Source organism: Ictidomys tridecemlineatus, chromosome 2 (assembly GCF_052094955.1).
Source record: "Ictidomys tridecemlineatus isolate mIctTri1 chromosome 2, mIctTri1.hap1, whole genome shotgun sequence".
Lineage (NCBI taxonomy): Eukaryota > Metazoa > Chordata > Mammalia > Rodentia > Sciuridae > Ictidomys > Ictidomys tridecemlineatus.
In genome coordinates, this window is record NC_135478.1 from 216,495,706 (window position 1) to 216,514,255 (window position 18,550).

An 18,550-nucleotide genomic window follows, 5' to 3' on the forward strand; every position below is an offset into this window, starting at 1 on the left:
AGAGAGAAAATGAGTTGAGGATATCAGTCCCTTTCCTTGAGGAAATCTTTTTTGGGAGGTCAGGGATAGATATATATATTACCTTTGGAAGGAAGCTCAAGACAGTGTAGATCCCAATGTTTGGTTTTTGATCAAAGAAAATATATCCTTGTGGGTAGAAAAAAATGGCAAAGATTTTCTGGTCTTGGAAAGAAGGCCAAGATTTTCTGGGACATGGACCTTGAACAACCGTGATATATGAAGGATTGCAAACACATTGATTTTACTGGAAGTAAGTAAGTTTGTACTGGGGAATAGTGGAAAGTAAAGTTGGGCAGGGTGGTTAGGTTTAGGGCTAGATTATGATGGCCATTGCTTTAAAAAAAAAATCTGAGCTCAGATTAAGTTTGATTCTATTGACCATGTAATGTAGTGAGATACAGTACAGCTGCTTTCAACTCAGATACCAGGAACTTTGGGCAAGTTAGGTAATATTGCTGAGTCTCAGTTTCCTCATCAGTAAATCATGATAATAATAACTTTATCTTTTCCTTCTGATTTCTCTGGGTTTTTAGCATTAATTCTTCTAGTCCCCAAGTTGAAAACCACAGCTATTTTAGACTCTCCCCTTCCCTTTGTCTCTAATATCTTTTTTTTTTTTTTTTGATAGCAGGGATTGAATTTAGGAGAAGTCAACTACTGATCTCATCCCAAGCCCTGTTTTGCCTTTTATTTAGAGACAAGGTTTCACTGAGTTGCTTAGCACCTCGTTGTTGCTGAGGCTGGCTTTGAACTCATGATCCTCCTGTCTTAGCCTCCTGAACTGCTGGTATTATATGCATGCACCCTGCGCCCAACTTTTTTTTCTAATATCTACTAGTCACTAAACTCTAGTAATCCTTCTTTGCAATGACTTATATTAAATCCATTTCTTCTCTAGGTCAATTCTCCATCAAAGATAAAATTGTATTTGGATAGCTTCTATTATGGGCTCCTGCTACTAATTTTTTCACTTCTAAACTAGTTTATTAAGTTCAATTATATCTTTTATGGAGAATAATGCATTTGAGATAATAGGTTGGAACATAAGTTTGGAGTATGTTGGACATGGTGGTGCATACCTGTAATCCCAGCAGCTTGGAAGGCTGAGGCAGGAGGATTGCAAGGATTCCAGCCTCAACCACTTACTGAGACCCAGTCTTAAAATAATATATAAAAAGGGCTGGAGATGTGGTTCAGTGGCTAAGCTCCCCTTGGTTCAAGGCTAAGTTTAAGAGTTATCATAAGAGTCTCGGCAAATAAATATGGAAGATTTTCACTTGGTGAAGTCCTGACAATTATATATGGAAGAAAGGCTGGGGATATAGGTCAGTTGGTAGAGTGCTTGCCTTGCATGCACTCCCCAGCACCACGAAAACGAAAAAAACAACACCATGGATATATATGGAAGAAAGGATTAAAAATATAAATTTATGATTTCAAAAGAGCATTTGTACTTAGGGGGCCAGAGAAAGGAGAGTCAGCATATGAGATAAGAAAGGGCAGATAAGAAGGGCTAATCTAGGGGCTGAGATAGTGGCTCAGCAGTAGAGTGTTCGCCTAGCACGTGTGAGGCCCTGGGTTCAATCCTCAGCACCACATAAAAATAAATAAATAAATAGATAGATAGATAGATAGATAGATAAAATGAAGGTATTGTGTTCAACTACAACTAAAAAAATAAATATTAAAAAAAAGAAGAGCCAACCTAGATAATGCCATGCCACTTACAACTGCCCATTTTAATCATCTGGGAGGCTTTTGAAACTAATTATGGGCTCTAACCCCAGGGATTCTTAGATATACATATATTCTGGGGGAGGGGTGGTGAATGGTCTCTCTATATTGCCCAGGTTGGCCTTGAATTCCTGGGCTTAAATGGTCCTCCTAAGTCAGCCTCCCAAGTAGCTAGGATTATAGGTATATACAACCACACCCAGTCTTCCAGGGATTCTTATTTAATGGTTGAATTGGGACCTAGCTACTAATGTTTTTCGTAAAAGCTTCCTAGATGGATGTAATATACAGCTCAAGGTAAAGAAACACTATATGTGTATAGAACTGGAAGAAACACATTAGATAGTAAATGGAGTTAGCCTTGGAGAATAGAATTAGAGAGGGAAGTAAGAATACAGAAATTTCCTCTTTCCTTTGAGATGCTGTATTTAAGTTTTTTTCTAATAACCATATAATATTTCTGTAATTTTTTGAAAGTCTGAAAAATGTTAAAGCAATATAAATGATTGTTAAGAATATCAATTTTTGAAGTCAGATATGAGGTCAAAATCAAACTATACTATGTACTAGCTTTATGACTTAACATTGCTGGGTTTCAGTGTTCTCATGTAAAATAGGAAAAATTGAAGTACTTATTTTTTGTATAAAATATAAATAAAATATTGTGTATAAGGTACTTTTTATATAGCAAATACAGATTATCACTTATCTGAAAAGCTTGGGACCAAAAGTTTTTCTTCCATATATAATTCAGATTCCAGATTTTTAAAAATTTGCAAACACATAAGATGTGTTGGGATGGGACCCACGTCTAAACGTGAAATTCACTTGTTTCGTATGCACCTTATATACATAGCCTGGAGATAACCTACATAATATTTTTGGTGAGCCTGAATTTTGACTATGACCTGTCATCTGAGATCACGTGGAATTTTCCACTTGTGGCATCATGTCAGTACTCAGAAAGTTTCAGATTTGGGATTTGCAGATTAAGGATTTGCTCAGTCTGTAGTAAGCATTTAGTAAATGGTGCTGTTATTCATAGTGTCATCTTGAAGTCAACAATGTTATAATTGCAGACATACTGGAGCAAGCAGAGAGAAAAGTTCTTTGAATTTGGTTAAATAGGTTAATTTGTGACTTGAGGGAGTATGTTTACTAATGTGCTGAGAGAAAAAGCCAGTTTAGGGAAGAGGTTAAGGAATGAGAATGTAAGAAGAAATTAGAAGCAATAAGCTACATACTTTAGAAACATAGCATTGAAAGAAAGAAAAATAGGGCACTCTCTGAAGGAACAATGGGGCCAAGTGGAAGACTTCAAGAAAACAAAACCCCTGTGTGTTTAAAGTTGAGAAGTAGGACCAATGAAGATACATTGATCAGCGGAGAGACAAGGTTCACATGGAGTCAGGAGGCATGGGATCAGGAGGGCGGGTGAGGGGCTGGGGTTGTGGATCACTGGTAGAGCACCTGCCTAGCATGTGTGAAGCACTGAGTTTGATCCTCAGCACCACATAAAAATAAATAAAGGTTTTGTGTTCATCTATAAAATATATAAAAATACCTATTAAAAAAAAGCCAGGTGTGCTGGGGCTGTAGCAAGTGGCAGAGCACTTGCCTAGTGTGTGTGAGACAATGGGTTTGATCCTCAGCACCACATAAAAATAAAGAAAATAAAGACATTCTGTCCATCTACAACTACAAAAAAAAAAAAAAAAAGGCATGTGAACCTGGTGTGGTGATGCATTCTTATAATCCCAGCTACTCAGAAGGCTAAGATAGGAGGATCACAAGTTCAAGGCTAGTCTCAACAAGAAAGATCCTGTCTCAAAAAATAAAAAGGGCTGGGGATATAGCTCAGTGGTAGATCACTCCTGGGTTCAATTCCCTGTACCAGTAAATAAGAAAGAAGACAGACAAAGGAGTTAATCTTGGAAAAACAAGGGACTACTGCAGAGGAACCAAAAATGATGACAAAATAGGAAAATTGAGGTAAAAATGAAGGGATTATGTAGTTCATGCCTGATAGCCTTGATTTCTATATATTGTGAAACAACTTACTATGTATTAGGCATTGTGTTAGGCTCTGGAAATACAACAGTGTGCAAAACCAATTCTTTCATGGATGTTTTTTCTGCTTTTGGTTTCTTAACTTTTTTCTATAGATAAAATTTATTTGTTCCCCGCTTGAACAGTCTGTAGGGTAGCAGGGGAGTGACTTGTTCCTGCTGTAACCCCAGTACTTATTATAAAAACAGGCATATAGGAGGTGCTATTGAATATTAACTGAATTAATTAAGTAAAATAATATCTGCTGTGTGCCACACATCTAGCCCACTTTGACTCATTGAATTCTAGCTACTTGGAAGACTGAGAAAGGAGAACCCACAGTTAGAGGCCAGCTTCGGCAGTCTAGTGAGACCCCACCTCAAAACATAATATGATAAGGGCTGGAAATGAAGCTTAGTGGTAAATCACCCCTGAGTTTAATCCCTAGTACCACAAAATAAGTAAATAAATAAAAGAAGAAAAAGGATAAAGAGAGTGATGGTTTTAGGTCAGCTTCAGGGTTAAAGTGAAATATTTAAATATGACAGGAGTGTTAAGAAGGATCAAAAGTAGAGAAGAGGAAAAAGAGGAGAGGGTAAGAGGCATAGGAATTAGGTAATAATTCATCCAACAATAAATATTCCCAAAGTGTTAACTGATTCCCAAGGCTGGTTTAGTGGGATATCATGGACCCAATTTTTAAACATTTTCACTAATAAATATATACGTGCTGCAGTAACATAATTTCTGTATCTCTAGGTTGTTTTCCGAGGAGGAGAAGGGGCCTTACAGGTTTTACCTCCTCTGGTTGATGTCATTCCTGAAGCTAGGCTAAACCTCGTGATTTACTACCTTCGTCAAGGTAAGAAAAATGTTGTTATAGTCTTATAATGAGAATTTAAAAATATTTAACTTCTGATTGAACTATTTGCTTAAACTTTTTAAATCTGTAATACTTCCAAAGGTACATTTGCAACAAGTTCATAGGACATAACAAATTTATTAGTGCTTATTAATGTGCTTTTTCTTTCTTCTCTTTCCTCTTCTGTTAGTACCTACTTTTTCCTTGTTTTTTTTTTCCCTCTAATTGTTCTGTCTTCTATCCATTCCCTTTTGATTTCTCATGTTTTTCTTCCATTTCCCTTGTAGTAGTTCTTCCTTTTTCTCATTCCTCCTTATATATAATATATATTCACATTTTCTTGTGTGGTTTTTAAAAATTATCCTAATTGTCTGTTTCTGTGTACCCCGGGCACCTTATAAGACACATGATTCAAAGAGAATGTGATATCTGTTGACCCTAAATAAAGACTGTTAGACAGATCCCTCAAGTCATTTTTCCCTAAGTTCCCAGGACAAGGTAGTGGCTACCATGCATTTGTGGTGGCAGTCTGTCAAGGAAGAGGAAAAAGAAGGGAGGGTAAGACGCAGACCAACAGTGAGGGCCTTTTTAGGTATGTGGTAGAAACCAACCAGACCACATATTGCTCACTGAAGAAAATGTGGTTATTAAAATGACAATATGGACTTGCAAACAGTCCTCTCTGTTTTATATATAAGTAACAAGAAATACTTTTGGACAAGAATTAAAGAAACAGTGTATAAATTTTATAAATTTAGTTTATTATGAAAAAAAAATTTTCTTCTGTTTATACCACGGGATTGAACCTAGGGGTGCTTAACCACTGAGCCACACCCCAGCCCTTTATTATTATTATTATTATTTTGAGACAGGGTATTGCTAAATTGCTTATAGCCTCTCTAAGTTGCTGAGGCTGGCTTTGAACTTGCAATCCTCCTGCCTCAGCCTCCCAAGCTTCTGGGATCATAGGCATGCGCCACCACTCCCAGCTATTATGAAAAATTTTAAATGTGAACAAAAGTAAATATTATAATAAATGCCCAGGAACTCCAGATTCAATAATTTTAAAGATATTGCCAATCTTTTTTATCCACCACTTAATTTTTTTGTTCCTGAAAATTTTAAAGCAAATCTTAGACTTCATCATTCCATTCTTATATAGTTTTTAAAATGGTCATTTTTCTTATCGAAAAACAATGCCATTTGCATATTCTTGGCTTGAACATATTTAGGTGTCTCATGTTTAATATAAGTTTTCTAAGGATATTTGATTATCTTTGGTATAACTGTGCAAGATTCTCCAACAACTTGATGGAGAATTCGAGGGCAGACAAAACAGATGATATTGTCTGTGAGTGTATATTTTACAGGGTTGGGGATCAAACCCAGGGCCTTGAATATGTGAGACAAATGTTCTACAATTGAGCTATATCTTCAACCCTATTTTCTATGAAAATTTGAATATAGAAGATATAATCTTTCTTGGGACTGCTTCAGAAGGGTTTGCTTAAAAACATTGATATGTTTATTTCTTAAATTTCAGATGATGTACAAGAAGCTTATAATTTAATTAAGGATCTGGAACCTACTACTCCTCAGGTAATAGAGAATATGGAAAGTGGAACTTTGGAGATATAGGTAGGAGCTATATTAGAAGAGTCCTGCTTGTAGAATGCCAAAAGAGACTATGTATATTGATCTAGGAATGTTTTACGAGACTTTTGATATGAGAATGAATGTTCTGGGCTTTTATTTATTTATTTATATATGACAGCAGAATGTATTACAATTCATATTACACATATAGAGCACAATTTTTCATATCTCTGGTTGTATACATAGTATATTCACACCAATTCGTGCCTTCATACCTGTACTTTGGATAATAATGATCATCCACCATCCCTAATAACCCCATGCCCCCTCCTTTCCCCTCCAACCCCTCTGCCCTATCTAGAGTTCATCTATTCCTCCCATGCTCCCGTTCCCTATCCCACTATGAATCAGCCTCCTTATATCAAAGAAAACATTTAGCATTTGGTTTTTTGGTATTGGCTAACTTCACTTAACATTATCTTCTCTAACTCCATCCATTTACCTGCAAATGCCACATTTTATTCTATTTTATTGCTGAGTAATATTCCATTGTGTATATGCCACATTTTTTTTTTATTCATTAATCTATGGAAGGGCATTTGGTTGGTTCCACAGTTTAGCTATTGTGAATTGAGCTGCTATAAACATTGATGTGGCTGTGTCCCTGTAGTATGCTGTTTTTAAGTCCTTTGGGTATAGACTGAGGAGAGGGATAGCTGGGTTATTCTGGGTTTTTTGGTTAAAATCCCTTATATGGAGTTGATTCCTCAAAAGATTAATGTTTGATATATTAAAACATAGAATTCTGATAAAACTAACAGGTATATATATGTACTTATCTCACTAGTATAATTGTAACTTGTCTTTATCCCCCATTAGATTGTTAATTTCTTATAGTTAGGGAATTTATCTGTATTATATCTCCAACAGTATATACTAAGTACACAGTAGGTATTCTCTTTATTGAATGAAGGACTGAATGAAAATATTACCAGACCCCTTGGAGTATAAGCAGTTATATTTCTCAAATGTATTAGAAGTTTCAGCATATTTTGTGCAATTTTTTTAAGAGAGAGAGAGAGAATTTTTTTAATATTTATTTTTTAGTTTTTGGTGGACACAACATCTTTGTTTGTATGTGGTGCTGAGGATCGAACCCGGGCCGCACGCATGCCAGGCGAACACACTACCGCTTGAGCCACATCCCCAGCTCTTTTTGCTGTTTTTAAAATGTATTTTTTAGTTGTCAATGTACCTTTATTTTTTTTTTTTATTTATAGTCAGTGCTGAGAATCAAGCCCAGTGCCTCACACATGCTAGGCAAGTGCTCTACCACTGAGCTACAACCCCAGCCCCTTTTCTGCTATTTTTTAATGGGCCCTTTTAAAGAAAAATTGCTAAACCTGCTAAGGAATGTATCTATTAAAGAATTAATATGAAAATAGGGATACAGGGCTGGGGACGTGGCTCTAGCGGAAGCGCGCTTGCCTGGCATGTGTGCGGCCCGGGTTCGATCCTCAGCACCACATACAAACAAAGATGTTGTGTCCACTGAAAACTAATAAATAAATATTAAAAAAATTCTCTCTCTCTCTCTTAAAAAAAAAAAAAGAAAGAAAGAAAATAGGGATACAGATGAGGCCCCAGACTCTAAAAAGAAAGAATATCTTACAAATATGAAGGATTTTTTTTTTTAAGGAAAAGGATCATAACAAGGGCTGGGGATGTGGCTCAAGCGGTAGCGCGCTCGCCTAGCATGCGTGCGGCCCGGGTTCGATCCCCAGCAGCACCACATACCAACAATGATGTTGTGTCCGCCGAGAATTAAGAAAAAATAAATAAATGTTAAAATTCTCTCTCTCTCTCTCTGTGCGCCCCCTCTCTCTCACTCTCTCTTTAAAAAAAAAAAAAAAAAAAAAAAAAAAAAAAGGATCATAACAAAGGAAGGTTATAACATTGGAAAGGGAAAAAAGAATATATATATAAATGATTTGGACACAGAATAGCAGTGACTAATAGGGTGATAGAAATGATTACATATGGGGGGATCCAAAGTAGCAGGCTAGAGAGAGGCTGCATTCTCTATCACTCTGGGACCTGGGATTCAAGTAGTGGGAATACTGTTTCTCTGCCGAGTGATTAGAGGACCCTCCCCCCATAGCTGCTCCTGCTGTGCGGCACAGGTCTCTAAGACTGAGCATCAGTGCAGGACTCTCAGTCATTCATCCACACATGTCCTCCAGGTGCCCAAGTAGGACCACCAGCATTAGCACCCATGCAGGACTCTAGGCTGCCCATCTAAACAGGAGCTCCAGCTACCACTCCCATGTAGACCCCCATCTACCAATGTGGGGCTCCTCCAGTTGTCTCCATCTTGGGGCATTGCAACTACTGCCACAGTCCCCTTCATGTGGTAGCCTGCACCTGGGTCCAGAGGCAACCACCAGCCACAACAACTGCACTCCACAGAACTGCATCTCTGAACACACAGTTCAATGCCACTGCCTTGCCTCACCCAACCCAACAACCCATTGCTGGAAGCAGCTGCCTACATCTTTGGATACTTTCATTGCCATCTTTAGTTGGGGCACAACACAATAATTCTGGGTGATTTTAACACACCTTTTTCACCACTGGATAGATATTCCAAACAAAAGCTAAACAAAGAAACTGTAGAACTCAATAATACAATCAATAACTTAGACTTAACAGACTTATATAGAATATTTCATCCATCAGTGAGTGAATACACTTTCTTTTCAGAAGCATATGGATCCTTCTCTAAAATAGACCATATATTATGCCACAAAACTCTTAGCAAATTCAAAAAAATAGATACTGTGATTAGAGCTGGGGCTCAGTGGTAGCGTACTTGCCGGGCATGTATGAGGCACTGGATTTGATTCTCAGCACCACATATAAATAAATAAATAAAATAAAGGTCTCTCAAAAACTAAAAAAAAAAATTAAAAATTAAAAGGGGGCTGGCCTAGTAGCTCAGTGGTAGAGCACTGTCCTAGCATGTGTGAGGCCCCGGGTTCAATACTCAGCACCACATGTAAATAAATGAATAAAATGAAGGTACATCAAAAACTAAAAAGGAAAAAATAGAGATAGTAGCCTGCATTCTATAGTTATAATGGAATAAAATTAGAAATCAATGATAAAATAAAAAACAGAAGCTACTCTAACATCTGAAGACGAAATAATATGCTATTGAATGAACAATGGGTTCCAAAGACATCAAGGAGGAGATCAAAATTTTTAGAGGTGAATGATGTGAACACTGATACAGCATATTGAAATCTCAGGAACACTACAAAGGCAGTACTAAGGAAAGTTCATTGCATGGAGTTCATTTCTTAAAAGAAGAAAAAATCAACAAATAAATGACCTACCATTACATCTCAAAACCCTGGAAAAAGAAGAACAAATCAACACCAAAAGCAGAAGACAGGAAATAATTAAAATCAGAGCAGAAATCAATGAAATTGAAACAAAAGAAACAATTGAAAACATTGACAAAACAAAAAATTTGGTTCTTGAAAAAATAAATAAAATTGATAGACCCTTAGCCATGCTAACAAAGAGAAGGAGAGACAAAACTCAAATTACTAACATCTGTGATGAAAAAGGAAATATCATGATGGACACTACAGAAATACTGAAGATATTTAGAAATTATTTTGAAAATTTATACTCCAATAAAATAGAAAATTTGAAGACATTGATAAATTTCTAGAGTCATATGATTTGCCCAAATTGAATCAGGATGATATCCACAAGTTAAACAGATCAGTTTCAAGCAATGAAATAGAAGACTCCATCAGAAGCCTTCCAACCAAGAAAAGCCCAGGACCAGATGGATACACAGCTGAGTTCTACAAGACCTTCAAAGAAGAACTAATACCAATATTCTTCAAATTATTTCATGAAATAGAAAAAAAGGAACACTTCCAAACTCATTCTATGAGGCCAATATCACCCTGATTTCAAAACCTCAAAAAGACACATCAAGAAAAGAAAACTTCAGACCAATATCTCTAATGAACATAGATGCAAAAATTCTCAATAAAATTCTGACAATTGAATACAAAAACATATCAAAAAGATAGTGCACTGTGATCAAGTGGGGTTCATCCCAGGGATACAAGCTTGGTTCAATATATGGAAATCAATAAATGTAATTTATCACATCAATAGTCTTAAAAATAAGAATCATATGATAATCTCAATAGATTAAAAATAAGCATTCGACGAAATTCAGCACTCCTTCATATTCAAAACACTAGAAAAACTAGGGATAACAGGAACATATCTCAACATTGTAAAAGTTATCTATGCTAAGTCCCAGGCCAATATCATTCTAAATGAAGAAAAATTGAAAGCATTCCCTGTAAAAATGGGAACGAGACAGGGATGCCCTCTTTCACCACTTCATAGTTATTGAAACTCTAGCCAGAGCAATTTGATGAAAGAAATTAAAGGTATAAAGATAGGAAAATAAGAAATCAAGTTATCACTGTTTGCTGATGATATGATTCTATGCCTAGAATACCCAAAAAATTCCACCAGAAAACTTCTAGAACTAATAAATGAATTCAGCAAAGTAGCAGGATATAAAATCAACACCCATAAATCAAAGGCATTTCCAAACATCAGTGACAAATCCTCTGAAAGAGAAAATAGCCTAAAAAAAAAAAAAAAACCTGGGAATCAACAAAAGAGGTGAAAGACCTCTACAATTTATCTACTGAATGCTAAAGAAATAAATAAGACCTTAGAAATAGAAAGATCTCCCTTGTTTTTGGATAGGCAGAATGTCAAAATGATCATACTACCAAAAGCACTATACAGATTTAATGCAATTCCAATCAAAATCCCAATGACATTCCTCATAGAAATAGAAAAAGCAGTCATGAAATTCATCTGGAAAAATAAGAAACCCAGAATAGCTAAAGCAATCTTAAGCAAGAAGAGTGAAGCAGGTGGCATCACTATACCAGACTTTAAACTATACTGCAGAGCAACAGTAACAAAAACCGCATAGTATTGGTACCAAAATAGACTTGTTGACTAATGGTAAGGAATAGAGGATACAGAGACTAACCCACATAAATACAGTTATCTCATATTAGACAAAGGTGCCAAAAACATATATTGGAGAAAGAATAGCCTCTTCAACAAATGGTTCTGGGAAAACTAGAAATCTATATGCAACAAAATGAAATTAAGCCCCTAGTCTTACCATGTACAAAATTCAACTCAGAGTGGATCCAGGACCTAGGAATTAAACCAGAGATCCTGCACCTAATACAAGAAAAATTAGGCCCAAATCTTCATCATGTGGGATCAGGCCTCAACTTCCTTAATAAGACTCTTATAGTGCAAAAAATAAAATCAGGAATCAATAAATGGGATGGATTCAAACTAAAAAGCTGCTTCTCAGAAAAGAAACCATCAGTGAAGTGAAAGAGAGCCTACAGAAAGGGAGCAAATTTTTACCACAGACATATCAGAACACTAATCTCTAGGATATATAATGATTCAAAAATCTTACCACCAAAAAACAAATAATCTAATCAATAAGTAGACCAAGAAACTGAACCAAAGAATACAAACAATAATAAGTGTTGACGAGGATGTGGGGAAAAAGGCACTGGTGGTACTTCAAATTGGTACAGCCAATATGGAAACCAATGTGGAGAATCCTTGGAAAAATGGAAATGGAATCACCATTTAATCCAGCTATCCCACTCCTTGGTCTATACCCAAAGGACTTAAAAACAGCATACTACAGCAGCAGAATTCACAATAGTTAACTGTGGAACCAACCTAGATGTCCTGCAGTAGATTAATGGATAAAGACAATGTGGTGTATATATACAATGGAATATTACTTAGTATTAAAAGAGAATAAAATCATGGCATTTGCTGGCAAATGGATGGAGTTGGAGAAGATTATGATAAGTGAAGTTATCCAATCCTAAAAAACCAAATGCCAAATGTTTTCTCTGATTTAAGGATGTTGATGCTTAATGTGGTTGGGGGGACAGGGCATGGGAGGATTAGATGAACTCTAGATAGGACAAAGGGGAGGGAGAGGAATGGAGCAGGCATGGGGGTAGGAAAGACAGTGGAATGAGATGGACATCATTACCCTAAGTACATGTATGGAAGACACAAATGGTGTGACTCTACTTTGTGTACAACAAGAGATATGAAAAACTGTGCTCTATATGTGTAATATGAATTGTAATGCATTCTGCTGTCATATGTAACAAATTAAAAGTTTTTAAAAAAGAATGCAAACAACAATAAGTGTTGGTAAGAATGTGGGGAGAAAGTCATGGCACACTCATACATTGCTGGTGGGACTGTAAATTGGTGCAACAAATCTGGAAAGCAGTATGGAGATTTCTTGGAAAACTTGGAATGGAACCACCATTTGACCCATCTGTCACACTCCTCAGTTTATACCCAAAGGACTTAAAAACAGCATATTACAGGGACACAGCCACATCAATGTTTCTAGCTGTTCAATTCACAATAGCTAAATTGTGGAAGCAACCTAGATGCCCTTCAGTAGATGAATGGATAAAGAAACTGTGGTATATATACACAATGGAATACTACTCAGTATTAAAAGAGAATAAAATCATGGCATTTGCAGGTAAATGGATGGAGTTGGAGAATATCATGCTAAATGAAGCAGCCAATCCCCCCAAAACAAATGCAGAATGTTTTGTCTGATATGAGGGTGCTGATCTATAATGGGGATGAGGGGTGGGAAGCATGGGAGGAATGGAAGAACTTTAGATAGGGCTGGGGGTAGGAAAGATAGTGGAATGAGATGGACATCATTACCCCAAGTACATGTATGAAGACATGAATGGTGTGACTCTATTTTGTGTTCAATCAGAGTCATGAAAAATTGTGTTCTATATGTGTACTATGAATTAAAATGCATTCTGCTGTCATATATAACAAATTAGAATTAACTAATTAATTAATTAAAAAATAAAAGTGACCTGAGGTGAAGCGTTTGAGAACTGCTAATCTAGTTCATAATAAACTCCATTTTTATTAGGTATTGATATAATTAGTAACTAATTAATATAATTATTAATAGTATGTACAATAAATGCTTCAAAAGTTAACATTATTATATAATAATATTGTTATACAATAAATTACATACTTTAAGTATAAAAAAAAATGATCACATACAGGCTAGAGATGTAGCTCAGTTGGTAGAGTGCTTGTCTGGCACGCATAAGTCCCTGGGTTTGAACCCTAGCACGACAAGAAGAAAAAAAAAAATCACATGAACGTGTGGTCGTTGTTTTTATTTTTGGTACTGGGAGGGCATTTGACCTCTGAGCCACATCCCCAGCCCTATTTTGTATTTTATTTAGAGACAGGGTCTCACTGAGTTGCTTAGTGCTTTGCTTTTGCTGAGGATGGCTTTGAACTCTTGATCCTCCTGCCTCAGACTCCCAAGGGTTTTTAATCGGGGGTTTCCCCCCCTTTAACTGAATTACAGAAGTTATTCCTGGAGTTTCCACTGAGTTATTAATAAGATTGGAAGTTTATGTATGCACAAGGCCCTGGGTTCAATCCCCAGCACCACACACACACATAGACACACACACAAAGTGGGAGTTTACAAATACTGATGAATTCTATTGCATCGATACATGCCTACTGGAAATTAAATGAAAGTCTCCTACTTCTTTCATTCAAGCCAGGGATATAATAGAGAAAAGTGACTCAGTGTATGAAGTACCATGATGATGTAAGGGATTAACTAGTAAGATATTTATCTCACAGCTCTAAATTCTTAAATTAATCAGTGTTATTGTACATTTCCAGGAGTATATCCTCAAAGGAGTGGTTAATGCAGCCCTTGGCCAGGAAATGGGTTCGGTGAGTATGAATTTATTGGTAATCCATAGTTTGCAAAGTGATAGATGTGTAGAAAAGACCAAAAGATCAAAGTGCAACCAGTAATAAGATTACCCACAGGCTCTTCTACAATTCCTTTTATTTCTATAAAACCTCCAATCCAGGACCGGGAATATAGCTCAGTTGGTAGAATGCTTGCCTCATATGCACAAGGCCCTGGGTTTAATCCCCACCGGCACCACCAATAAAAAAATTTAAAAAAATTTTTTGAAAAAGACCCTCAAATCTAGATTCCATTGTTAAAAAACAACAACAAGGATTGGGGCTGGGGCTCAGTGGCAGAGCATTTGACTTGCGCATGAAAGGCACTGGGTTCGATCCTCAGCACCACATAAAAATAAACAAATAAAATAAAGGCATGCTGTTCATCTACAACTATAAATTTTTTTTTAACTTTTATTTAAAGACTAAAAAAAGAGACAGAGAAAGAGAAAGCCCTAACTCTAAAAATTGATACTTTGTTTAAAAAGAGCTCTATTTTTTTTAAAGCTTTTACTTTTTTTTTTTTTAAGTTGTCCATGAACCTTTATTTTATTTATTTATATGTAGTGCTGAGAATCGAACTTAGTGCCTCACACATGCTAGGCCAGCACTCTCCCACCGAGCCATAACCCCAGCCCAAGAGCCCTATTCTTTATTATTATCATTATTATTATTATTATTTTTAGTTATAGTTGGACACAATCTATTTATTTATTTATTCATTTATTTTATGTGGTGCTGAGAATCAAATCCAGTGCCTCACATGTGCTCGGCAGGTCACACCCCCAGCCACAAGAACCCTACTTTTATACAGTGCTTATATTTAATAACAAAAAGATCATTGCAAAGGTTTATTCTCATTTTCAGCAGTGTCTGTGTTTTAAAAACCTTTTACATCTCTGAGCTATAATTTTGGCATCTATAAAACAGGGAATATTATTTCTCTAGGTAAGCCTTTTTTTTTTTAAGGTGCTTTGAGTGAACCTAGGGCCTTGTACTTACTATGTGCTCTACCTCTGAATCATACCCCTGACTCCTCTAGGAGAACATTTTATGAGCATCAAAAAACTCTAAAATTAGGTTCTTATCCATGTTAATATGGCCTGGTAAGTTCTTTATGGAACAAATTGGGATATAAGTAAATCTTTTTATCTCTAATTTACTCCATAGTGTCTTATATAAATATGCAATAAATACTTATTGGTAAGTAAGTGAGTTCAACAAACACTCATTGTTATATCCGTACCTTCTACACCAAAATTGAATGTATGGTAAAAGAACATTAAGTATTTGTTGAAAAGTGAGTAAATGTTTATTTAAGACCAGGACTTTTATAACAGACTTGGGGGACTGGATTTTTCTTCTCCTTTTCTATCTGACCCTGCATAAGTTTTCATTCAATTTCAGATTATCACTTTATAGTTGCTTTTGCTAGTAAGAATCAGTATTATTTTGGTCATCATTTAAAATAAGGATATATGTTAAATCTTGACAAATATACTAGAACCATAAAGTGCAATATAAATAAAATATTTTTACCTTATCTTCTATATCAGCTCTGTTTTGTTTTTCAGAGGGATCATATGAAAATTGCCCAGCAGTTCTTCCAGTTGGTGGGAGGATCAGCAAGTGAATGTGGTATGTTTGAAATCTATACTAATGAGCATGACTCACATTTGGAGTTGGGTAATGTTAACTGGTGAAGTTTCATTTTTTTTTTTTTTTGTCTAGGGATATATGTTAGGCTTCATATTATAAAGTGGGAGGTCAGAATATTGGAATTATCATTTCTGAGTATCTTAGCTAAAGTGGAATGAGAGAATAAATAAATAAATGAGTATATATTTACTCTTTAGATCATGAGAGTTTTAAAAGTATGAATCAGTTTTAATATGAATTGTTACATTTTATTGAATTTTCAATAGTTCTTTTTTTGTTATTGTTTTTGTGATGCTGGGGATTGAACCTTGTGCATTCAAGACAAGCATTCTACCAACTGAACTATATCCCCAGCCCTCAATAGTTCTTTACATATTAACTGTTGGTCATATTGCACATATTTTTTCCAGTGGATTATTGGCCTTTAAACTTTGCCTGTGGTTTTTCACCCATATAAAGAAATTAAAATGATATTTAAGTTTATCTTTTATGTAATGATTTCTTACATGGATATTAAACTTAGAAAGTGTTTTCTTCCTGGAATAGCAACCTAAGGTTCACATATATTTCCCAGTAATAATGACTTTATTTTTACTATTAAAGTAATTGATTTCATCAGTCAAGATTCAGTGTAAGGGGCTGGGTTTGTAGCTCAGTGGTAGAGCACTCACCTAGAACATGTGAGGCATTGAGTTCAATCCTTAGCACCACATAAAAATAAATAAAATAAAGGTATTGTGTCCATCAACAACTAAAAAATAAAATAAAGAAAAAAATAGATTCAGTGTAGGATTTGAGGAAGGGCTATAGAAAGGGCTGATAGTAGCTGGGGCGTGATGGCACATGCCTATAATCCCAGCAGTTTGGGAGGCTGAGGCAGGAAAATTGCAAGTTCAAAGCCAGCCTCAGCAACTATGAGGCACTAAGAAACTCAGTGAGACTTTGTCTCTAAATAAAATACAAAATATGGCTGGGGATGTTGCTCAGTGGTTGAGTGCCCCTGAGTTCAATCCTCAGTACCAAAAAAAAAAAAAGGCGGGGGGGCTAATATCCAGTATGAATTGATCTGGCTACCTATACCAGTTGTCTATGGCTGGCATCTATTCTGATTAATGTTATTCATGCTCAACAGATTGTTAAATATTTTTATCACCCCTGAGATATTCACAACTGTTTCATCAATACTATGTGTGAAATAATTTTCTTTCCCTGTATATTCATTAATTCAATCATCTAACAAAAATGTATTGAGGTATTGGGGATGAATGAATATAGCAGTAAACAAAATGAACAAATGAACAAAACTTCCTACCCTTGTGGAGCTTACATTCTTGTGGAACAGACAGACTAAGGACATAATGCATAAACAGGTTATATGATATATCAGACTGTGATAAGTGCTATGGAAAAAAAAATTGAACTGGGTAGAATCTTGAGAATGCCTGTGGCAGGGGTCAGGATTATACTAGTCCTCTGCTACCTCTAGTAGGAGGCTGATGCCAGACAGAAAGTTGGATTGGGATAAGAATCTACTGGTTCTGTGACAAAAGTTATTTCTCCGTTTGAGACTGGAGGTGCTAGGTTGTCTTAGCAAGTGATAAAGGAGATCAAGATACATTGATTGTATAGATGTTAGAGTTGGATGAGAGAATCAAAACCCCAAAAATGATCTGGGAAATACTGGAGCCAGTGTACCTGAAGAGACTTGTTCATTTTGTACTTTGGGAGTTAACCCCCCAGAGAGATTATTAGTCACTCAAGTGCTATGCTCTCTGTTATGCTGAGGCTTGATCCACTAAACAGAATCTGTAATTGCAGAATCTAGAAAGATATCTTGGAATATATTCCTATTTCTAAATTGTATACTAACTCAAATTTCAACTAAAGAGAGCTTTTAGTTTCATTAACTTCCATGGTTTCTTTTCCCCTTCCATTTCAGACACAATTCCAGGGAGGCAATGTATGGCTTCATGTTTCTTCCTGCTTAAACAATTTGATGATGTCTTGATTTACCTCAATTCATTTAAGGTCAGTATAGAATTATCTATATGACTGTATGTGTGAAATACTATAAATAATGTGTCAGAAGTTAGATACTCTTACAGATAAGGTAGCCCTTTTTTTTTTCCTCTGGTGGCATTAGAGACAAGGAATTAACCTAATTCCCTGAGATTATTTATATATTTATCCACTGTAACTAATGGTTTTGTACTTTATATTAAAGTTAATGCTCATTATGGCCATTTTTGGGATGTTTTTCAGAGTTACTTCTATAATGATGACATATTTAACTTTAATTATGCCCAAGCCAAAGCAGCAACAGGTAATACCAGTGAGGGTGAAGAGGTGGGTACCAATTGTTTTTGTTTGTTTGTTTGAAAGAATGACATTTACTAAGACATCTGCTTTTGAAGACATTTGAATGAGTCTATCTAAAAACATCTTTATCTTTTTCTTACTAAAATAAAATGATTGAGGGTAAAGGACTACTAAAGATTCTTTTGTTCTTAGATTACCTTAAAAAGTACAATGTGAATAGACATATAGGGTTTTTTTTGTTGTTGTTGTTTATTTTTTAGTTGTAGTTGGACACAATACCTTTATTTTTTTATTTTTATGTGGTGCTGAGGATCGACCCCAGGGCCCTGCGCGTGCTAGGCAAGCACTCTACCTCTGAGC

At 35.8% G+C, this 18,550-nt stretch overlaps 1 protein-coding gene across 2 annotated transcripts in view; it reads left to right on the top strand.

Moving 5' to 3' along the window:
• Positions 1-18,550, top strand: part of Ift56 (intraflagellar transport 56) — a 66,288-nt gene that overhangs the window by 30,289 nt on the left and 17,449 nt on the right. Inside the window, exons 9-14 of one of the 2 annotated variants that reach the window (XM_005332415.5) lie at positions 4,564-4,666; positions 6,210-6,265; positions 14,138-14,191; positions 15,787-15,850; positions 17,811-17,899; positions 18,134-18,217. In XM_005332415.5, coding sequence (XP_005332472.1) covers positions 4,564-4,666; positions 6,210-6,265; positions 14,138-14,191; positions 15,787-15,850; positions 17,811-17,899; positions 18,134-18,217 — 450 coding nt within the window. Of the gene's footprint in view, positions 1-4,563; positions 4,667-6,209; positions 6,266-14,137; positions 14,192-15,786; positions 15,851-17,810; positions 17,900-18,133; positions 18,218-18,550 lie in introns of those variants that run through there. The other variant, XR_013435442.1, reaches the window with a different exon arrangement.